This window comes from Protopterus annectens, chromosome 6.part0, assembly GCF_019279795.1.
Source record: "Protopterus annectens isolate FY-2018-M chromosome 6.part0, PAN1.0, whole genome shotgun sequence".
Classification (NCBI taxonomy): Eukaryota; Metazoa; Chordata; order Ceratodontiformes; family Protopteridae; genus Protopterus; species Protopterus annectens.
Window position 1 is genome coordinate 341,762,163 of NC_056737.1, and position 13,832 is coordinate 341,775,994.

Below are 13,832 nucleotides of genomic sequence, written 5' to 3' on the forward strand. Positions count from 1 at the left end.
AGGCAGAGCCTGGAACTCAAATTCAATTTTTTTTAAAAAGACTGTTATCTTGGCTATTTGCTCTCATCACACAAAATCCTATTTAAAGAAGTTGCGATACAAAAGAAAACAAACCTGTAAGAATCATAGCCAGTCAGTCACTGACACTCCTGCTGAAGATTCTCAAACTTAACAGCATTTCTCACGTTATATAAACTATTCAGCTGTCCTGTAACAGTGCATTATGGGAAAGAAGCACCTTCACAAGATAAGATCATGTCTGCCTGTCTGCCTCCATAAGAGCATTCTGGGCTGGAAAAAATAAATAGAATTTAGTAATAAAAAAGCTATTATGCTGGTGGCAGATTTGGATTGTGTTTACCCTCACTGAAAGGATGTTCAAAAAATATATACATTATAGACAGAAGTATTTTTTTTAGTTTCTGCCCATAGAGGTCCTTAAGGGGGAGGGGTGCTGATTTTTGTGTGCATTATTATACAATCCTTTACTTGTACACAAGGAAAGAAAAGATGTGTAATATCTTACTATTACCATAGATGTCCTTCTCTTCACTGCTGCAGTATTCTTTACTTGGAGGGGATATCCCTGCCAGAAGACACCCGACATTGGCCAGTATACAAATGTTTTTTGCCACTACAGGGTTTGGCCAGTATACAAATGTTTTTTGCCACTACAGGGTATGTGGTACATCTGACATCAGCTGCAGTCGGACGTAGGCCATAAAACAGATGTACACGTGCATGTGCCAACCTCAGAATTGAATGCCCCAGGAAGAGGCCAGACTAAGGATATGAGTGGTCAATACATCCAGGAAAGACAAGAGACCAGTGGGGAAGGCGGGAGGGACAGAATACTGCACCAGTGAAGAGAAGGGCATCTATGGTTATGGTAAGATTTTACACAACTTTTCTATGTCCTTCTATTCACTTGCTGCAGTATTCTTTACTTGAGGGAGAATACCAGAGCTAGAGAAAGAAGGTGAAGAGGAACTCTCTATGAAGCCATGTAAAAATGTCTTTGGCAAAAATGGTTCTAGCTCTGGAGATAGCAAACAGCTTGTAAGGTTTGGTAAAGGTATGAACAGTAGACCAGGTGGCTGCTTCCAGAATGGCACTGTTATCCAATCCTCTGAAGAATGCCTTTGATGAAACCTTAGCTCTGGTAGAATGGGCTTTCACAGGTGCAGCAAGATCCTTTCCATGGTGAGTATAGCAAAAGGAGATAGTTTAAGAAATCCAAGAAGAGACAGTCTGCTTGGATGCAGGAAGACCTAGAGCCCTGAGGTGAAAATTAACGAAAATCTAGTCAAAGTTTGAGGTTTTTGTCTTGTTCAGGTAGTATCTCAGTTGTCTGTGAACATCAATGGAGTGCAGAATCCTTTCACTGTGACTTTGTGGAGAGGGAAAGACGGTTGGTGGTTGAATAGACTGGTTGGAAAGCTCATTAACCACCTTTGGCATAAAGGAATGGTTAGTTCTCAATGATACCCTGTCCTTATGAAAAATCAAGAAGGGGAGAGCAGCCATCACGGCTTGGAGTTCTGACAAACATCTAGCTGAAATCAGGGCTCCTAGCATGAGCAATGTTTGAGGGAGGCAGATGCTGCAGGTTCAAATGGGGGCAATGTCAACTTCTCTGGAGCAAAATTAAGGTCCCAAGAAAGAGGATTAGGTTTCCTGGGAGGCCCAATATGGAGGACGCCTTTAAGAAATTGTTTTACCTCAAACCTGGATGCCAGAGGAGGAGATAAAGGCAGCCAAGTAGAAATAGCTGGCGTGAGCTTTAACTGACAAATAAGCCAGGCCACCTGAGAGCAGTTCATACAAATATTCCAGAACCAGTGGTATTCCCACTGCCACTGGGTCTTGGTTCTTCGAGAGATATCATACTGAAAATCTTTTCCATTTGGAAACGCAAGACTTTCTAGTGTTGGGTTTTCTGGCCTCCCGAAAAACCCTGAGCACATCCTCAGAGAAAAGGTGTCTGAAGGGAATTATAATCCTATCACCCAGTGCCAGCTATAGTGTTGACAGGTGTAGAAATATAAGGTATCCTTTGTTCTGTGAGAAAATCTTTTCCATTTGGAAATGTAAGACTTTCTAGTGTTGGGTTTTCTGGCCTCCTGCAAAACCCTGAGCACGTCCCAAGAGAAAAGATGTCTGAAGGGAATTAGAATCCTATCACCCACAGTGTCAGCTGTATTGTTGACAAGTGTGAATGTACAAGGGATCCTTTGTTCTGTGTGAAAACGTCCACTTTGTGGGGTAACGTGGTGATGGCCCTTGGCTAACTGCAGGAGAAGGGGGAACCAATACGGTCTTGGCCAAAAGGAAGTCACCAGCAAGATTTCTGTCGATCCTGTCTGATTTTGAGTAGGACTTTTGGTATTAGAGGAAGGGGAGGGAATGCATATAGGAACATCCCCTTACAGGAGAAGGAGAGGGCATCCACTTTCAAGCCAGAGGACTTGGGACTCTGGCACAGAATTTTGGAAGTTGTATGTTCATCGGAGAGGCAAATAAGTCTATGCATGGAGTATTCCACTGGTGGACTATGTCCAGGAACACATCCCTGTGAAGCATGCATTTGGGGGATTGGGTCCAGGGCCTAATCAGAGAGTCTGCCACAAGGTTCCTGTTGGAAGGAATGTACACAGCCTGGATTGTCATGTATTGAGCCAGGAATTCTCACATTAAGAGAGCCAGCTTGCACAATAGGTAAGATCTGGTCCCCTTGCTTGTTCACATATCAAAGTAGTCATGTTGTCGGTGAACAGTTTTAGTGCACCTGGTCGAAGAAGAGAATGGAAGGTGTGTAAGGATAGGAGCACTACTCGCATCTCCCTTATGTTGATGTGTTCCCTTTTCTGTGAGAGGGACCACCTTTCTTGGGCTGTAAATTTGCCCAGGACCACGTCCCAGCCAACGTCTGATGCATCTGTGTAAAATTCTTGGACTGGGTCTACAGGATGTAGAGGTAGTCCTGGGTTTAGTTGTACCTGCACCAGTAAAGTTCCCTCTTCAGGAGCAGGATGAGAGGAATGAGGTACTGTCATGGATGAGCGTGTTTGTTCAGGACAGATCTGAGAAACCACAGGAATTTCCTCATGTGTAACCTTGCCAGGGCTACAATGGGTATGGTTGAAGCCATAAAACCTAGTACCCTGGGGAATTCCCTGGCCGTGATGTGGTTTAATGGGAGGAGAGAGCAAAAGAAGGCCTGAAGGTCCTCTGGCTTTTGGGGTGGTAGAGACACTTTCATTGTCTGCTTGGATTCGGCAGCCCAGAAAAGTGTGGTCTTTGGATGGGGTGTGGGTTGATTTTCTGAAGTTTATTTTGAACCTCAGATTTCCCAGGAGGAGGGTGATGGTAGTCTGTAGGTTCTGTTGAAAAATGTGAGGATTTGGGGCCTGTGAGAGCAGGTCGTCCAGGTATGGGAAAATCTGGATACCCAGGAGCCTGCAGTGAGCAACCACTGGAGCTAAACATTTTGTGAAAAACCTTAAGGTTGTAGAGAGACCAAAGAGCAATGCAGAGAACTGAAAATGCCATGAACCACAGAAAAACATCAATTTCCTGAACCTGAAATAAATGGGGATGTGGAGATAGGTATCTTTTTGTATCTAGAGGCCAAGAATCCCTGTGGGAGAAGCAAAGGAAAACAGGCTCGTAGATTGAACATCATGAAGGAGGGAACCTTTAAGAAGATGTTGAAATGTTTCAAGTCTAGGACTGGCATCCAGGGGCCATCCTTTTTGGACACTAGAACATTCTTGAATAAAATCCTTTCCCCTATGGAGGTACAGGGGACTCTTTGAATGAAGCCCTGTTGCCACAAATCCAAGAGGAGGTCTGAGAAAAAGATGGAGTTGTCCTCTGGGTGGTTGTGTAATGCCCTGAAAGGTGGGAGTGGAGTGCCACACCATAAAGTATCCTTTTTGGATTATGGACAGGACCCGGCTGTCTTGGGTAATGGTTTTCCAAGTCTTGAGAGTATTTGAGAGGTGGGGGGGAGGCACAATTGCAGGGTAATCACATACTCCCTGATCTGTCTGCAAAGGGCTGCTTTTGTTCGGGTGGTTCCCGAGGAGCCCTAGTCCTCTGTGTTCTCTTACCTCCCCCTATTTTTGCTTTGTTGGTGCTTGTCAATTCTTGTGCTTGTCTTATTTTCTCACTTAGTTCATTTTCTATAGGTAGAAAAAAAGTCTATAATTAATTGCATGTACTGGATGCTGGTATCAATATTTAGCTGCTGCCACTTCACTAACAATTCGGGATATAACGTACCATACAAGGGCATATTCATTACCCTCAGGCCCCTGGGAACAACTTTGAGTTTGATACTAGCTTCCATATGAAGTCTTTGAAATTGTAGCCTTTTCAGTCTATAAAGGTCATTCTCTAATGCTCGCAGTTGCTGCCTTACATCAATTTGTTCCTGGCCACCATCTCTTTTATACTCAAGCGGAGATGTAAAATCACCAGTAAATAGTGGATTTGAATCCAACTTGAGTAATTTTTACTAGCATTCCCAATGAAATAGGAATATGTTATTTAAGGGAATTCTTGAAGAAGGATGCCACATTAAGTGCGGAAAAGATTGATTTAATATGTTTTTTACTTTAATTGATATTGGAATTCAGTGTTTTTACATTTGAGACAAAGTATTTTTTTACAAACATCAGGAGTAGCCATGGGGACCCCCACAGCTAATAGCTATGCCAATTTAGTAATGGCTCAGTGGGAACAAAGTTTCATGATGAACAACAATGTTTTTAGTCGGAACATATTGTTCTTTCGATGGTTTGTAGAAGATTTGTTTCTTTTATGGGGTGGCACTGAAGAAAGGTTATATGAATTTGTTGAATACTTAAATAATAGCACAGAATTCTTAAATTTTACTGTGAACAGTTCAAGGGTCAGTGTTGACTACTTGGATGTTAAAGTAATAATGGAAATGACAACAGGGAAGATATGTACTAGATTACATAGAAAGGATTGCTATCGTAATAGCTATGTCCACCACACGAGCATTCATCCACCCCACATTTTTAAAAATGTTGTTAAAAACCAGGCCGTACGAATGTCAAGACTACATGCAAGGGACCAGGACTTTGAGACTAGTTTGATGACTCTGAGAGATGAGTTTGTAGCCAGGGGCTACCATGAGAAAGAGATAGATGAGGCTTGCTTGATAGCCAAGACTAAGAGAGATAATATAGGGAAACCCTACTTCTCCAGTCTGATTAGAGGTGGTCTGACCTCCGAGAAAGGGTGGATGATATACAAACCCTAAATTACAGCATGACACACTTGGCGGATACAAACTTAGTTAAGGATATACTATACAGGAATTGGCATATTTTAGGGACAGCTGACCAAGTCAGGACAGGAAAATAGTGTGTGATAAGCCTAAGTTTATATACAAGAATAAGAGGTCACTCAGACAAATGCTTTGCTACAAGGAAAGGATGGACCATATCCCTTTGGTCAATTATGGAACAATGAGGTGCAATAGCTGTGCATTTTGTCAATACATTGAGACAAACAAATTGTTTGTCCATCCTACAACGCTGAGATTATATAAGTTTAGGGTGACCGGGAATTGTCAAAGTAAGGATATGATATATTTGGCCCAGTGTGTGTGCTGTGAGGCATTCTATGTTGGGAAGACCAACAGACACTTGAGAGAGCGGATTCGTGACCATCTTTATTGCTTCAGGAGAGGACAGGAGCACAGTGTAATAACTAAACACATGATTCAAAATGGGGAGAATCATTATTTTAGTTTTTCCATTATAGATACCTTAACACTGTCAGCATGAGAGGTGGGGATTTATGAAATAAACGGAACAGAAAGAGCTCAGATGGATTATGATGTTAGCCGCACAAACCACTGGGGCTAAATGATTATATATCACTGAAACCAGTCTTAAAAAGTATGAAACTTAGGAAGAAAGTAACATGAAGCAGTTTTGTTAGACTCCCTCTTTGTTATATATATTTATATTTTAGACATATATTTTTAGAAATATACATTATAATATATAATACATTTTATTGTGATTACATAGGTTTTTTTAGATAGGGTGGGAGAACATGTTATTGAATTGTAACTAAGCTGCCTTTAAACTGCTTTTGAATTGTATGCGTTTTTAAATTCTGTCTCTTTAAGCTTGGAAAGCATTTGCACTTTTCTTGATTTGACTGGATGATTTTAAATGACATGTATTTTAAAATGGGTGTGAGTTTTTAAGAATTCATTTTGGTCTGAGGAAGCAACCAGGACAGGTTGTGAAAGCGCTTACCCTTGTAATAAAGTTTCTGTGGCATCTCATTTGGACTTTATTTGGATTTTTACTTGGATATGAGCTCCTTTGTGGTGGTTCAATGTTTGGAACATATTTTTGTTTTTTATTTTTGTTTTTGATCATGAGCGGACAGATGATCCGCTGTGGCGACCCCTAACCGGGAAAAGCCAAAAGAAGAAGAAGAAGATTGGACTATTGTGTATTTGTTCCATCACTCAGGAACAGGGCTTTTTCTTTCTTTACTTTTACCATTAAGGAAATATCAAGGAGGGAGATCCACACAGTCCAGAGTAACATCTTGACATAAAATATGTTGTGCATTATGCTAACTTAACAGTTGCTAATTCAGAATGATTTGAACATGAAGAAATAAGGAAGCTGTGTATTTTACAAAACACTATACCCTAAGGGTTAAACCTGGAGCTTCGCTGGAGATTTTTGATAGGTCACATAATTCACTGTTTATTCTTTTCTGCTATCTTGGAATTTGTGTCTGCTTGAATTTAGCCTGGTTTTAGAAAAGATGGGTAGAAACAGGTGATTACAGCAAAGTGCTTCCATCGGGATACAAGGTTCACAATTTCTCCCATGTTATCACAAATAGCCCTCTTAGACTAAAGGGATGAACATTATAGACATGAATAGTAATTCAGGGGGCTATCAGGCTACTGTTTTGATGGTGCTAGAGAATACTTGCCTAGCATAAACATAGGAACCTATTAACATATTTTGTTTTTATTCTACTTGAACCTCTGAGGCTAAGCTGTCAGTTTTATTCAAGAAAGTCAGACAAGTTGGCTTGTATAATTTTTTTTTAGTGTGTTTCTTTTCAGATTTAATATTTCCAAATGTGGAGGTGTTTAGGAGAAATGGCAGTGGAGCTTTTAACCAGATTTTTGGAAAGTAAGAGGATGCTTGAGGAGTAGAGGAAAAAGTGTTTTGGTACCGATTTTTAAGAATAAGGGTGATGTGCAGAGCTGTGGTAAATACAGATGGATAAAACTGATCAGTCACAGCATGAAGTTATGGGAAAAAGAGTAGTGGAAGCTAGGTTAAGAAGGGAGGTGATGATTAGTGATCAGCAGTATGGTTTCATGCCAGGAAAGAGCACTACAGATGTAATGTTTGCTCTGAGAGTGTTGATAGAGAAGTACAAAGAAGGTCCAAAGGAGTTGCATTGTGTCTTTGTGGACTTAGAGAAAGCATATGACAGGGTGCCTACAGAAGAGATGTGGTATTGTATGAGGAAATCGAGAGTGGCAGAGAAGTATGTAAGAATGGTACAGGATATGTACGAGGGCAGTGTAACAACGGTGAGGTCTGTGATGGGAGTGATGGATGCATTTAAGGTGGAGGTGGGATTACAGCAAGGATCAGCTCTGAGCCCTTTCTTATTTGCAGTGGTGATGGAAAGCTTGGCAGACGAGATCAGACAGGAGTCCCCTTAGACTATGATGTTTGCAGATGACATTGTGATCTGTAATGAGAGTAGGGAACAGGTTGAGGAGACCCTGGAGAGGTGGAGATGTGTTGTAGAGAGGAAAGGGTGGAAGAGAGGTGAAGAAGAGAGTACAGGCATGAAGTGGGTGGAGAAGAGTGTCAGGAGAGATTTGTGACAGATGAGTACCAGTAAGAGTGAAAGGGAAGGTCTACAAGAGAGTAGTGAGACCAGCTATGTTATATGGGTTGGAGACAGTGGCATTGACAAAAAGGCAGGAGTCAGAGCTGGACGTGGCAGAGTTAAAGATGTTAAGATTTGCACTAGGTGTGACATGGGTGGACAGGAGTAGGAATAAGTATATTAGAGGGTCAGCCCAGGTTGGATGGTTTAGAGACAAAGCCAGAGAAGCAAGATTGCATTGGTTTGGACATGTGCTGAGCAGGGATGCTGGGGATATTGGGAAAAGAATGCTAAGGATGGAGCTGCCAGGTAAGAGGAAAAGAAGAAGGCCTAAGATAAGGTTTATGGATGTGGTGAGTGGATATGCAGGTGGTTGGTGTGACAGAGCAAGATGCAGAGGACAGGAAGAAATGGAAACGGATGATCTGCTGTGGCGACCCCTAACGGGAACAGCCGAAAGATAATGAAGAAGATGCATTTGCTAGCCTTCAAGCAGACCTAGATTAAAAGGAGCAAATGCTCTACATCCTCCAATGTACATGGGCTTCTAAACTCATATTTCAGCACATCAAGTTTTACTAGCTTTTAGTGCTACTAGTAAAATGTGTACCTTGTAAAAAATACAAAGTGAATTTTAAGTCAAAATAATGATATCTTCTTGTTCCCTCTGATGCCCAGATAAAATCACCTATCCATCAATGAAGTTAACCAGCCAGCCAGCAGTAGGCATGGTGATTCAGATATTTAGGTGTACTGAAAGGTTGTATGGGTAAGTGCTGACATACACGATGAAGAAAAACCTAAGGCAAGTACAGTCATCTTACATGAAGAACAAGGGTATGGCTGAATTCAACTACTGTAGATGGAAATTGTCCAAGTTGTCAGAATTGACCTTAAGGGAGGTAAGGCAACCGGCTCCAACAACCTTGGAACTATCAGGCCCAAAGGAGGAAACCAGTGTAAAGGAGCTGAAGCTTTGAGTTGAGGGCCTGAAGCAGAGGAGAGGAGTCCTAACTGCAATTGTGCCTGTAAAAAGGACTGCATCAGTTGATCAAATCTGCAGTTCTTAAACTCCTGACCAACCAGAATGACTGACGAAGCCACCCAGGAAGGCTTAGAGGCTTACCTACTGGATGAGGGCTCAGACGACTGGATTTGAATGAGAGAAGCTCAGATCTGCGGTGGATAAGGTAAGGGGAGGACTCCAGTGAGGATTCCTACAGGGTAGACAGGGATACGGGGGGAAAGGCCTACCTGAAGGAGCACCCTATGACAAGAAGGGGCTGGGGACACTAATAGCAGGAGATGGAGCCTTTCCCACAATTGGAGCAGACGGTGGAGTCTTGGGACTTTTGAATCTGGTGGACCAGATGAAGATGAGGGAGCCGAAAGCTTTTAGTCTCCCTTAGCTGCTTTGGGGGTCCTTGGAGCCCTAGTGACCCTGATCAGGCTTCTCCCCCTTGCTGGAGGAAGCCAAAGATGAATCACCCACTAATAAAAAGCCCTTTAAGGCTAGTTTGATCTTCTTTTCGTTAAGGGTACAGGTGCCAAAACCTTTGCAAATGGAGTAAGGGGAATCTAGGTGGCAACCCCTAAGTAATACATGCACCAGTCATAAGCATCCTGTGAAGAGAGCTTGTGCCCACAAACACACTTTTTATGCCCCTTATCCACGTCCGATACAGAAAACCCAACAAAAAACTAAACACACAGCAAAAAAAAATTAAGAAAACTTGCATCACTGTCTATTAAAGAAAACATTAGACAAGACAGTTTAAAATACTAGCATTAAGAATAAGCATACTGGGTGGGAAAAGCCTTCCACTAAAGAAAACCTAACCCTAAAACCCATTATAACCTACTCTACCTACCAATGATAACAAACAAACAGTTCAAGTAAACCACTTAACCAACAACAAGGGTAGAGAACCTAGAAAAATCAAGCTAAATGCCAGAAAAAGGACACACCTTGGTGGAGCAGTCATCCACACCACTATCCAGGAAAGGTGGCAAACGAGATCTGGGGTAGTCCTAAGGAGTGTGGGGATTATAGGTAGAGGAGGTGGATCTCGATAGGCTGAAGTCTATGGTATATGGCCGGTCTAAGATCAGAGTCAGATCCAGTAACTCAGTACAGCCACCCTAATCCACACCATTTTGAGACAGAAAAACTCACAGTGCTTCAGGAGGGACATCAGAAGTATAAAGAGCACCCAAATAGGGCTGAACACTACATATTTTTTTCTACACAGAGAGGTCCTTTAAGTTCAAGCGAAAGGAAGGAGTGAAATGTGAAAAAATTATTAGTGTTCTTCGGGTGCTTGTGTGTGCACATACATTTGCTATGATGGGTTAAGAAAGAGCGGGCTTGCAGCACTGATGCAGATAATATGCTGCTCATTTTAATTTTTGTTTGCTTTGTGCTGAATTTTGGAACTTACCAGCACTTAAAAGTGGTGGCAAGTTAAAGTTTAGCATTTTATATCATCCTAATTTCCTCAGGTGAATTAACATGGCCCACACCTCCTCTGCTGGCTTGCAAATCAAAAGAATGGAAAAGTACACTTTATGAAGCAAGAACACTGGCTCCACCCATTACTTCCAAAATAATTAGTATAACTTAGGGTAAATCACTCATTCAGACCAAATGTGCTTTGTTATTTTCCTGCAATTAAAAACAAAAGTTCTGTGCCACAAAACCTAAGGACAACTTTAAGAAAAATAAATAGAAGCTCTTACCCTTGCAGACCACTGTGTTTTCAAGCGAGACATATTTTCCTGCAGTTCATTCTGTAGGGTCTCCACCAAAGCTGTTAACTGACCAATTTCAGTGAGTGGACAGTCATCACTACAGTGAGTACAATCATTTGTAGAAGTATTAAGTGGTCTAGCAGCACATTCAAAGTTGTCTTTAAGTTTTGCATCCAACACACTTTCCTGTGAAATACACCATATTAAAAGTGTTTACAAAAAATATTTTAGAAAGCTACACAGAAAATGGCAGTTATACAGTCAACATATTCATTTAAATGAATCTTCAGCATTCATCACAAATTGATTATTCGCCTACTGATATGATTTTCACCAACACAAAGAAATGTTTCTGCCAAAAGTGGACCAAGCAGAGAAATTACAGTATCCACATACAGCCTGAAGGTGTCACAAATGTGATGGGCATCAGCCAGCACTAGGCCCTACTGCTCAATTCTGCCTCTCTGAACAGGAAAGCAGAGATGTGGGTGGGCAAGAAACTCCCTATACATAGCGGGGGAAAGATTGGTAGGAAGACATCAGGATGCAGTTTTGTGAAGGCCACTGCCCAGTCTGAGTTGGTGCAAGCCTTCAGACAGGCAGACACAGAAAAATGAAGGCATATAAGCAGAGATCTGACCAGACATTTACACAGGCTGTGTTACATTCTCAAAGGGAAAAGAATAAGAGAGATCTTTGAAGCAAAGTACCAGTGTACATAACACAAAAAGCTGCAGTCACCGTTCACATTTGCTGGGTTTCCCCCTAATTTGTCTTTTCCTTTGAAAGGGAGGATCACATTTGGGCAAGGTGGGCTGCTTCTTTGAAATATAACAAAAGGGGGAACTCTGTTCAAGGTTACCATGCTAGCTGTGCCGACAGATAAAGCATAGAATGTCCAGAAAATCAAAACATTTTTTTTTCCCTTGCATTCCTGGAATTCCAACTGGGCACAGTCCATTCACAAAGAAAGTACAGTTGTGTACACTTACCATAAATGTAGATGTTAGAGTATATTCACTGTTGCAGTCATTACATTTGGGTAATCCTGCTGGCAGGTTGACCTCAGCCGGCCTGAATTCCAAAGTCTTGGGTCCTGCGTCAGCTGCTGTCGCACCTTCCCTGATGTCAGGTCGTCAGGGGTATAAACAAAGCAGCCAACGCCATTTTCTTTAGTTTTTCTTGCCCCAGATGTCAGGTGCCCCCCAAAAGGGTAGCCATAATTTATATATGTACAATTACATGCACCAATATAAAATTTACCTTCATCTACAAGCAAATACACCACATAGGTTGTATAAATCAGAGAAGGAAAGATAGGTTCCATCAGAAGAGAAGGGGGATGGTGGGTGGGTGGGTAACCTGGACTGCAACAGTGAATACACTCAAACATCTACATTTATGGTAAGTGTACACAACTGTACTATGTTCTTCGTGTTTCACTGTTGCAGTCATTACATTTGGGTAGAGTCCCAAAGCTAAGGTTGGGATGCTGGAGCTAAACAGCATTAAGAGTGGCTATGAGGCCCTGCAGAACTGCAGTGGCAAAGCCTGCCCTGGATTTAGAGTAGAATGGCAGATAATAGTGCTTTGTAAAGGTGTGCACTGAACTCCAAGTAGCAGCCTCTAAAATGTCCTTGGTAGGTACTCCTCTGAGAAAGGCTGCTGAAGTGGCTGCATCTCTGGTTGAGTGTGGCCTAATGCCCTTAGGTACTGGCTTGCCATGGTGTACATAGCAGAAACGAATGCAGTGGCCAATCCACTCTGAAATAGTCTGCTTTGAGATAGCCTTTCCTTGTGGTCCTGTAGCATATGTCACTAGTAATTGCTCTGTCTTTCTGAAAGCTTTGGTTCTGTCCAAGTAGAATCTAAGCTGTCTGTGTACGTCCAAAGAATGCAGAATTCTCTCCCCCTTGTTCTATGGATTTGGATAGAATGTTGGCAGGTGAATAGTTTGGTTGAGAGTCACACTGGACATCACCTTAGGCATAAATGTTGGGTTTGTCCTCAGAGAGACCCTGTCTGGATAAAAAAATGATAAAAGGTTCCACAGTCATGAATGCCTGTAGCTCTGAAACTCTTCTTGCAGAAGTTACTGCTAGGAGCAGAGCTGTTTTCCAAGATAAAAAAATTATATCAGCAGTAGCAGCTGGCTCAAAAGGAGGCAGGGTGAGTTTTTCCAAGACATAGTTGAGGTTCCATGCAGGCATTGGTGATCTCCTTGGAGGTCTTACATTTTTGGCCCCTCTGAGGTACTGCTTTAATAAGGGATGAGAAAAGATTGGTGGCTCTACATTGTAATGAGCCGAAATGGCAGAGGCATGAATTTTAATAGATGAAAAAGATAGGCCTTTGTCCAGCATCTCAGTTAAGTATTGCAAAATCTGAGGAATATTTGGCAGAGCTGTATCAGTTCCTTGTGCCTAGTTCCAAGCACAGAATCTCTTCCATTTTCCAGCATAAGATTTTCTAGTACTAGGCCTTCTGCCTTCCAAAATGACATCCATCACAGCTTTACTGAGAGGTGTGTTTTGTATAACTACATTATTCTCCATGCTGTCAGGTTTAAAGTTCTGAGTTGGCTGTGCAGGATCTGACTGTTTTGCTGGGACAGTAGATGAGGTATTTGAGGTAAGGTCCAAGCTGGGCATCGAGACAAATTCCTTAGTATTGGATACCAGTACTGGTGGGGCCAGTCTGGGGCAATCCGTATCATCTTTGACTTCTCCTGTCTGACCTTTAGGAGTACCTTGGGGAGGAGAGGCAGAGGGGGAAATGCATATACTGATAGATTTTTCCAGCTGAAAGATAGGGCATCCACTTTCCATGCTTGTCTGTGATAAATCCTTGTGCAGAATCTTTTTAGTTGGTAGTTGTGAGGGGAGGCAAATAGATCTATGTCTGGGCATCCCCATTTCTTTGTTATCATGCTGAATACTTGTGGATCCAGGTGCCACTCGTGGGGATCCATGAGGTTTCTGCTTAGTTCATCTGCCAGACTATTTTTCCTTCCTGGCAGGAATTGTGCCTGCAGATGTACTTGGTAAGTCAATGCTGTGTCCCACAAAGTCATGGCTAGTCTGCAAAGGGGGTAAGAATGAGTTCCCCCCTGCTTGTTTATGTACCACATGACCGTGGTGTTGTCTTGT

General features: G+C 42.1%; 1 protein-coding gene across 2 annotated transcripts in view; it reads right to left on the reverse strand.

Annotated features, from left to right (window-relative positions):
* TEDC1 (tubulin epsilon and delta complex 1) overlaps positions 1 to 13,832 on the reverse strand; it is a 264,463-nt gene that overhangs the window by 16,316 nt on the left and 234,315 nt on the right. For both annotated transcript variants that reach the window (XM_044074102.1, XM_044074103.1), the window contains one exon: positions 10,672 to 10,869. In XM_044074102.1, coding sequence (XP_043930037.1) covers positions 10,672 to 10,869 — 198 coding nt within the window. The remainder of the gene's footprint in view (positions 1 to 10,671; positions 10,870 to 13,832) is intronic.